The 9,090-nt window shown below is 44.9% G+C and overlaps 1 protein-coding gene across 1 annotated transcript; it reads right to left on the bottom strand.

Annotated features, from left to right (window-relative positions):
• Nucleotides 1-954: 954 nt before the first annotated feature.
• Nucleotides 955-8,801, bottom strand: NENF (neudesin neurotrophic factor). The gene is made up of 4 exons (XM_007425635.3): nt 8,446-8,801; nt 6,800-6,860; nt 3,610-3,713; nt 955-3,309 (listed from the first exon to the last, which is right to left on the bottom strand). The coding sequence occupies exons 1-4, from the start codon at nt 8,605-8,607 to the stop codon at nt 3,133-3,135; spliced, it is 504 nt and encodes a 167-aa protein (XP_007425697.1). The 5' UTR covers nt 8,608-8,801; the 3' UTR covers nt 955-3,132.
• Between the last annotated feature and the right edge of the window lie 289 nt (nt 8,802-9,090).

Raw genomic sequence — 9,090 nt, forward strand, 5'->3', positions numbered from 1 at the left:
ATTATCAAGATTGCCTCAGCATAACAGCCAAAGAGAACAGGTGGTAGCCCCGGTAATCCTTAAAGCACCACCTCAACTAGAACCTGGCTCAGTGGCCCTAACCAGATCTCAAGCAAAACTCCAAAAACAAAACCCTACCAACAACCTACTCCAAAAGATAAATGCTGCTTTGGATTCTGATGAATGGTTCCAAAATAATAAATGATTGTCATTACCCAACTTATGGAGAATTGCAAAAGGCCATTGTGTGTATGTAATAACTTCTAAGATGTTCCCAATGTCTGAAAAGAGAATAACCTCTTCCCATCTAGCAAGATGGAGCCTGAAAGATTTTTTCGGGATTCCTCCAGAACAGCTAAAATGTAGCGTTGCTAGAGTGTTTATGGTTTAGCTGCAAACACATGCTCTTGCCCCCCCCCCACACACACACAGATGCAAGGTATGTCAGGCTCAAGATGATTTGAATTCTTTTTCATTACCGAGACTGAGTTCCAAGTGTATAAGCACAAAACAAGCAGCTTTTAAAAACCTGTCACTTGCCAAATAAATTGGATTACAACTCCCATCATCCCCAGTACACCAGACTGGGAAGATTGAAAAGTGTATGGTGTTATAACTCTCATCGTTGTCATCATTCCTGGACCACAAAAACCGCACAATTAGTTGATGCTAGGATTTTTAAACATGATATTTAGTTTTCAAGGAATATCAGCATCTTTTCACATTAAGAGATGGGATTAAATGCACTGAACTGTCATTCTACACACTGGCCTCTGTAAGCCTGTGTCTTTGAGCTGATGGTTTGTGCTGAATTTTGCTCTCTAAAGGCCTCCTTGGGGCCTTGATTTTGCTTTTTGACAGACTTCAAAAGGGATAATTTTATGTTTCCCAAAGCTGTTGCCCATCAGGCCCTATGGCCAGGCTCGCTTGGTTGATGGAAGCTGAAATCTTGCACACCTGAAAAGCACTAGTTGAGTGAAAGTTAGTATATATATATTTCCAAATAATTTTATTAAGAATTAGAAGTAGAAAGAATACAAACTAATACAAACTAAAAAAAATATAGAAATACAAAAAAGAAAATTACAAAGTAAGAAAAAAAGTATAGAAAAGAAAAAAGAAAAAAAAGTAGCCTCCCCCTTCATCCCAGCAAGTAAAAACAATTTTAATAGCTTATCACCATTTCTTAATACATTTACTCTCTTCACCCCATAACTCATCTTTTAACTAAAAAACAGATTGCAAAGCCTCATATTTCGTTCTTTGTCAGCAAAAGTCCAGTAAAGGAGACCAGATATAACTAATTTTCTTTTTTATCCTTGATTGAATAAGCCAACTCTATATTCCTTTCCTGAATTTTTAACAATCTTAATTTTTAACCCCTTCAAAGATAGTCCCAGAGCTTATTATCTGTTTTTTTTAACCGAAGAATCTTTAACTTTAACAGACTTCCTTTGTACATCCAGTAAGTAAAGTTTGTCCTTTTTCAATCTCTTCTCATAAAGTCCTTCAAGACCTTAACAGATCTCTCCTGTAGATCCATTGAGGAAACGTTACCCAAATCGCTTTTCTGGTTTAATAACTGTACATCTCCTTTAGGCAATGGAACATTCCTCAGTTTTGTTTGTGTATCCAGTACATCTTTCTCCATATCCTTATCATTGCTTGACACATTTCAGTCCACATTCAAATTAATTTCAAACTTATCCATTGTAGTTTGTTCTTCTTCTGTAACTACACTGACACATGATCTATCACATCAATTAATTTGAAGACCAATATTCAAAAACATCCATTAAGGTTTTAATGCTTCATTCTTTATTTCTTTGTTAACAAAACAAATTTATTATCCTCTAGCTCCCTCTAGTGTCATACCTTCAAGGTCCCATTATCATGTTTCCTCTTAAGAGACCAAACAATTGCCATTTCCCACAGGAATTCTTCTAATTAATTCAAAACTATAATTCCAAGTCCATCTGGACCTTTAATCCATTGTTAACTTTCCAAAATCCATATTCTAAGCACCCTTTTGCTGTTTAATCCAAAAAAAAAGTTTTTTTCCAGAGCTTTTAAAATCACATTTAAAAACATCTTTCTCCAAGGAGAAGATAACTCACCGATCCAAAGGGTCTTAATATTTCCAGTACAATAAAAAAATAATCCAAAAAGTGATTAAGAAATGAGGCTCGGTCAAGCTTTATGTCCTTAAAGGCTGCGTTACAAGAATGAGCTTGATGGTGTCCCTCAACTCCTAGCCACTCAACTCATAAGCTGACCGCAAAACAACAGTTCCTGCAGTCTACTCATGAAGAGCGGCTGTCCAGAGTCATGTGGGTTATGTCAATGATCTCTCCTTCCTCTGGTCTGGATCCAGCATCTAGCTGCAATTTTCCTTGTAAATGCAGTCTTGCTGCCAGAAGGACATTAGTTTGCCATGGCACTCACTGGAAGTATCAAGTGAAGGCTAGTATATATTGATAGTAAATTCATTCTCTGTACTTATCTTCCGAGAGCCAAGTCAATACCATCCAGACACAAGAGGAAGGCCCCAACATGCTCAAGAGAACCACAAAGTTTGTGGAAATAATACACAGTTGGGAAAAAAAACTCAGAGAGAACCCCCCCAAAATTCAGACTGACTTCTGAGTAAAAGAAATAGACAGACAAGGGAAATTGAACCCAGTGTCCTGGAAGGGGGCACAGCTGCCTGGTAATATCAATCAAGGGACGCTGATTCAACTGGATATTGCTAATAGCCAATTATTAGCAGGGCAGTTTATCAACATGTATGTTTATATAGCCATGAGGATTTTGTATAAGTAATGTTCAATGCATGGGACTGAACATGGGACTCCTTCCTAGTTAGCCAAATATTAGCTAAAGACAACTAATTACTTCTCCATTAGCACTGATACAGAATACTTTGCTAGTCAAAACAGTCTCAAGATGTGTACTACAGTTTTATCACACACATCATAATATTACTGGTTAACCAATGGTAAGAGCATGATAAAATAGAAAACAATCATCCTCAAAGATGTGAAAACAACCATTTTAGGCACATTATATTCTTCCGTTTTTAGATATTCTGCTGGTTGTTGGTAGTATAGTAATGGGATTGCCAAGTTATTGTTAAAACTCATCCTTAATAGTGAAATGTGGCTGATCTTCAGGTTTAAAGTTTGGGTTAGGGCTGCCATCTTCATTGAGAATTCTTCGGGCAGTGTAGCCAACAATAGGATATTTGGCCTTGTAAACATTACTGAAGGTCTCATCCAGAGATCGCAGCTCCTCTTCTGTGAGTCCCGTCTCAATGAAATGCAATTGTGTAAAGACAGAAAGATGGGAAGGAAAGGCAGGGTAGAGAGAGAGAGCAAAAACAATGATTACTGAAAACCTGCATGCTACGTAATGTGACTGCAGAGGACTATAACTGCACTGAACCAAGTTTTTCAGAGTTCTCTAACTTTTCCATTTTTTCAATCCCTCCCGAATCCTACTGTCTTTAATGATCCTGCACTTGGATCAAATCACCAGCACCAATAAAGTCAATTTCTTAGTTACTGGCTTCAGCCCAAGCTGTGGTGAAAAGATCTGTCTTTTTCTTACTGTGTCATAAATGAGATCTGCTGGATCAAGGGACATTTTTGCAACACCTCGGGTTGAATCTTTGCCAGCTAGTGCATTGTATGGTGCTCCTTTCCCATAAAATTCTGTTCAGGAAAAATAAAACAAAGAGTAGTTAAGTGCAGAAGTAAGATTTTTAAGAACGCTCACATATATACATATATATACTGCCTCAGGTACTTCAAAGATTATGCTTCTTTTAAGAATAACTATCCATAAATTACAACCCAAGGGCTTCATTGTTCACAAGCCTAGAATTAAATGTTGGTATATTTTATTTTGGGACTTCTAGAGATTGGTTTGTTTTAACCTGACCTTGCATGATGTCAGGGCCTAAAAAGTTCTAAAACTAGTGAGCATGAAATGTTGTCTTACCTTCAATCGTGCAACAATAGAAGCATGTCCACAATTCAGATTGTCTTGGACCAATTTTAATACAATAATATAAACCTTCTAAACAACTGGAAATCCTCCAACATTATGAAACCTTAACAGCAATGCACAAGAGCTGGCAGGTGGCAAACAGCCAGTCATCTAAAAGCTAGTTCAGTGGGTGGTGACCAGCAAGGGAGAGGGGTGTAAAGAAACAAGTGAGGTACACAGCCTCGCTCCAACCAGGTAAGCCTGCCAATGCCCGCCTTCTGGACCCTGCTAGTCAGAGCTCTTTCACTGAGGGGGTCTGGAGCATGCCCTCTCTGTGTGATCAGGTGGGATGGGTTGAAATCATGGGGAGGAGGCGGTCCCTCAGGTAACCTGGTCCCATGCCATGTAGGGCTTTAAAGGTGATAATCAACACCTTGAATTGGACCTGGAAGCAAACTGGTACCCAATGCAGCTCGCGGAGCAACGGTGTTATATGGGTCCTTCTTGGGGCTCCAAAAATAGCCCGCGCAGGCGCATTCTAGACCAGCCGTAGCTTCCAGATACTCTTCAAGGGAAGCCCCATGTAGAGCGCATTGCAGTAGTCTATCTGGGAGATAACAAGGGCATGAGTGACTGTTCGAAGGGCATCCCGATCCAGGAAAGGGCGTAACTGATGCACAACCCAAAGCTGTGCAAAGGCCCTCCTGGCCATGACTGCCACTTGCTCTTTGAGCAGGAGCCGTGAGTCCAGGAGGACCCCCAAATTACGCACTGGGTCTATCTGGGGCAGTGCTACCCCATCGAGCACCAAAGATGACAAAGTCCCGGATACAGAGGGGCCAGTAACCCACAGCCACTCCATCTTACTAGGGTTCAGCTGAAGCCTGTTGTTCCCCATCCAGACCCTTACAGCCTCCAGGCACCGTGAAAGGGCGGTCATGGCATCATTTACCTCACCTGGGATAGAGATGTATAACTGAGTATCATCAGCATACTGATGATACCTCATCCCATGATGGCGGATGATCTCACCCAGTGGTTTCATGTAGATGTTAAAAAGAAGCGGAGAGAGAACCGAACCCTGTGGCACCCCACAAAGGAGAGGCCGAGGATGGGACCTCTTGCTCCCTATCACCACCAATTGGGATCGGCCCTGAAGAAAGGAGGTGAACCAGCACAAGACCGTGCTGCCCACCCCCAATTCTGTGAGTTGTCCCAACGGGATACCATGGTCGATGGTATCGAAAGCCGCTGAGAGATAGTGGTATCTAGTGATAGTGGTATCTAGTGGCCACCGGGCAGCACTCTGCGGATGCAATAAGGGCGGAGAAGTGTTGGCGCTTTGCCGCCCTTATTGCCACAATGTAGGCCTTGATAGCGGCTCTTACCTGTGTTTGGTCAGATTCGGTCTTTGTCTTCCTCCAGCAGTGCTCTTAACCCTCTTCAGAACCCTCAACTCCTCCATAAACCACAGGAAGTAGATCCATAAACCACAGGAAGTGCGCATAGGCGCGATCCTGTCCAAGGCCCCGGCTGCCTCCCTATTCCAGGCAGCAGCCAAGGCCTTCGCTGGACCATGTAGCAGATCCGCGGGAATATCCCCCAGCTCCCTCTGAAATCCCAACGGGTCCATCAGGCACTGGGGGTGGATCAATCATATGGGTCCTGCTTCCCTGCAGAGGGGGGTGGCATAGGAGAAACTCAGGGTCACCAGGATGTGATCTGACCATGACAATGGGGAAAGCTGTAAATCTCCCCTCAGATCACTTTGCCATTGCTCCGAAGACCAAATCCTGCATGTGGCCGCTGTCTCGGGTTGGGTCCCACACAATTTGAGACAGGCCCATTGCTGCCATGGTAGCCATGAACTCCTGAGCCACCTCCGAGGATTGTCCCAGGGACAGCAGGTTGAAGTCCCCCAGAACCATAAGCCTGGGGAACTCCACCACCAGCTCCAAGACAGCCTCCAGCAGCTCAGGCAGGGAGGCTGCCACGCAGCAGGGAGGCTGGTACAGTAGCAGCACTCCCAACTGTTCGCGGGGACCCAACCTAAAGAACAGTGTCTCACAGCCCGAGACTTGTGGAGCAATGCCCCTGAAAGCCACCAGAGATTCTTGGATGACAACAGCCACCCCTCCTCCCCTGCCCTGGCATCTTGGCTGGTGCCACACCGTAAACCCAGCTGGGCACATTTCCGAGAGGGGGACCACCCCCTCGGGCCCCAGCCAGGTCTCAGTAATACATGCCAGGTCCGCCCCTTCCTCAGTGATCCTCAGGGGGTCTTGTTTTTAACTGACCTGGCATTAAGCAGCAGCAGCCGGAGGCCATGGCCCCTATGAATCTGCTGAATATATGAAACTATTGCTACATATACACAAGCTTTCCACAAAGCAAAGGCAATAGGAGAAGATCTAGATTACTCTTCAGCTGAAATTAGCACAGAAGGCTGCTGAAAGGATAAAATATGGCTTTATCCACATGTGTTGTCCTTCTTCTAAAAAGGTATGATCAATCTGTGGCCTTCCAGCTGATGCTGGACTACAAGTCCCAGGATTCCTCACCAACTATGTTAGTTAGGGCTGATAGGAGCTAAAATACAACAATATCTGGAGAGCTAAAGGTTGCCCAGCTCTGGGAACTGAGAGTAATACACAGACCTGAAAAATCAAAACAAATCCTAGGGCAGCATTCATAAATGAGAGGAACATCTTTTCAGCATATCCTTGGGCAGTCGCTCTTGCTCTTTAAAGCGGCCATCTGGTTGAGGTGACAGCGCTGAAGGGGGGAACTCTCTGTAATGTGAACTTACCTTTTCCAGAAGTGACATCAAACACCACACCCTTCACAGCTATGTAAATGGGCTCATCCTCCTGAAAATACAATTTATGTGCTTTATCCTGAGATGTACTGATACTCAAGAAACACCAACAGCACTACCTGGTCATTCTTAATTTTCCAAGAAAACCAAAAGTGGCCTACTTCAACTTGAAGGTTGTCTTTAAAGAAGAAAGCCGGTTCACATCAATAAAGACCTGCTGTAAAAGGAAAGTCTATCTACTTTTTTTTTTTTTTTTTAACTAAACTCAGCCTGAGAAATCTCTGATGGATGTCCATAAAAAGGAAAGCCTATAGCACCAAGTATCCTAGATGTAGAGTGGCTGCTAATAGCGGTGAGAAATTTGTGGTCCTCCAGAGGTTGATGAACTCTACAACCCAAAGCTCCTTACTCTTGGCCATGCTAGCTGGGGTTGCTCAATGTTATAATTTAGCAACAGCTGGAAGGCCCTGGTTTCACTGCTTCTGAAAATTTCTACATCAAACTCCTTTGTTAATAAAATAAATATAATGGAAGTTGCCCCGTTTCCATTATATGATATATAATGTGTGCAAATGAAAGCTCTGAAATACAAAGGTACAATTATTAACTTTTGTACAACCCCCCCGTTTTTTTAAAGGAAGAGGAACACAAACGAAGAATTCTTTAAGTCTTTATCTGCATATAATATGAAATGCCTTTAATATTTAGAATCAACCATGGTTTTCTCTCTTTTTTTTTCCCTTTAAGTGTTCCTATGAGCATATGAAACTGCCTTTCCAGTTTTCCACAGGGGTGTCTATGCTGCCAGCTGCTTTTCCCATATTGCAGTGTTGCAAAAGTACAGCCCAAAGCTCCATGTTGCCATGAGCATCCTTCTGAGGGCCCCAAACACCCCTAGATTTAGAGGGGCTCCTAATCTCAGTCTTCTGCCATTTTCAGGAGCAAAACTGCAGGGATTAAAGGCACTCATTTTCCCCTTAAAACGCCAGGACTCCCCAAAACAGACCTAGACACACCTATTTTTGCAGGGCAGTCCAACTGTACATAAACTAGAGCGTGCACGCAATTTCCAGTGCCACAAACACTAAGGGAAATGTGCTACCACAAAGTTCTCACTGCCTTGTCCTAACCCGCACCACCCCATCCAGAGAGAATTAGGACAGTCACGTTTTTATGCTTTACAAATTCTTCCACGTACGACCGCTCTTGTGGGTCATCAAGGCTGCTAACTGCAACGCAAAATATGCGGCCTAACAAACTTCGCCGAGTCCAAGGAGATTACAACCCGCAGCTCCCCAACCCGCCTTCCGCAGAATAACCGGGGCCATCCCGCCAGAAAGGTCCAAGCCGAGATCACAACGCGCAGAGCCGCTCAGCCCTGCTGTTGCAGCGGAGAGCAGAGGCGCAGCTCTCTCCGCAGACGTCACTTCGACAAAGACAAACCACCCCGAGAAATGACCCGCCGGCTCCCCGGACAAGCGGCCCGGGCCGAGAAATGACCCGCGGATCCGGACAAGCGGCCCGGGCCGAGCTTTGCTGCCCTGAAGCCCCGGCCCAGCAATCGCCAGGGCGCAGCAAGCCGGTCCAAGCTGGCGGCTAGGTCCCAAGCCGGCAGCCTTTCCGAAAGCTTCGCCTACCTTGTGCCCGTCGTACCTGGCCAGCTCGTCTTCGGTGAAGAGCCGCACCGGCCTCTGCGAGGGCGCGGGCTTGAAGCGCAGCTCCTGCTCGGACCGCGCCTCCTGAGAGCCCGCGAGGGCCAACGCTAGCAGGGCAAGCGCCAGTCCGCGGCCGTGGGCCATGGCTCTCAGGCGGCGGACGGCTTCGAGATCCGACGGGGCGAGGAGGCTGGCGAAGGAAACGCCTTCGCGGGGCTCCTCGTGCTCGCGTTGTTTACCTATTTACCTCCTTGGTTTGTACGTCGCCCCATCCCGAAAACTCTAGAGCAGTGTTTCTCAACCTTGGCCACTTTAAGATGTCTGGACTTCAACTCCCAGAATTCCCTAGCCAGCCATACTGGCTGGGGAATTTGGGGAGTTGAAGTCCGAACATCTTAAAGTGGCCAAGGTTGAGAAACACTGCTCTAGAATCCTTCCTGCCACTTCCTTTTGCTCCGTTCGAACGAGGTGTGGATAACTCTCGGATGTGAGGGTCATTCACGCATTGAAAATGAAAGGAAAGGAAAAGATTTTGCCTGTTCACTGGCGGAGTGGGACGGGAGGGCAGAAAAGAACGATATTTGATTAATTATCTGACTGATTAAAGCAATTTCTAACTTGCAACGC

This window comes from Python bivittatus, unplaced genomic scaffold, assembly GCF_059951505.1.
Source record: "Python bivittatus isolate LINGU-HERP-01145 unplaced genomic scaffold, Pbiv_v1 ctg000020_np1212, whole genome shotgun sequence".
Taxonomy (NCBI): Eukaryota; Metazoa; Chordata; class Lepidosauria; order Squamata; family Pythonidae; genus Python; species Python bivittatus.

Coding starts and splice junctions, on each gene's coding strand:
- NENF (XM_007425635.3), bottom strand. CDS start 8,607: ATGGCCCACGGCCGCGGACTGGCGCTTGCCCTGCTAGCGTTGGCCCTC. Junction 6,861..8,445: donor CCAGGTACGACGGGCACAAG/GTAGGCGAAGCT, acceptor TTGTATTTTCAG/GAGGATGAGCCCATTTACAT. Junction 3,714..6,799: donor TGATGTCACTTCTGGAAAAG/GTAAGTTCACAT, acceptor TTTCCTGAACAG/AATTTTATGGGAAAGGAGCA.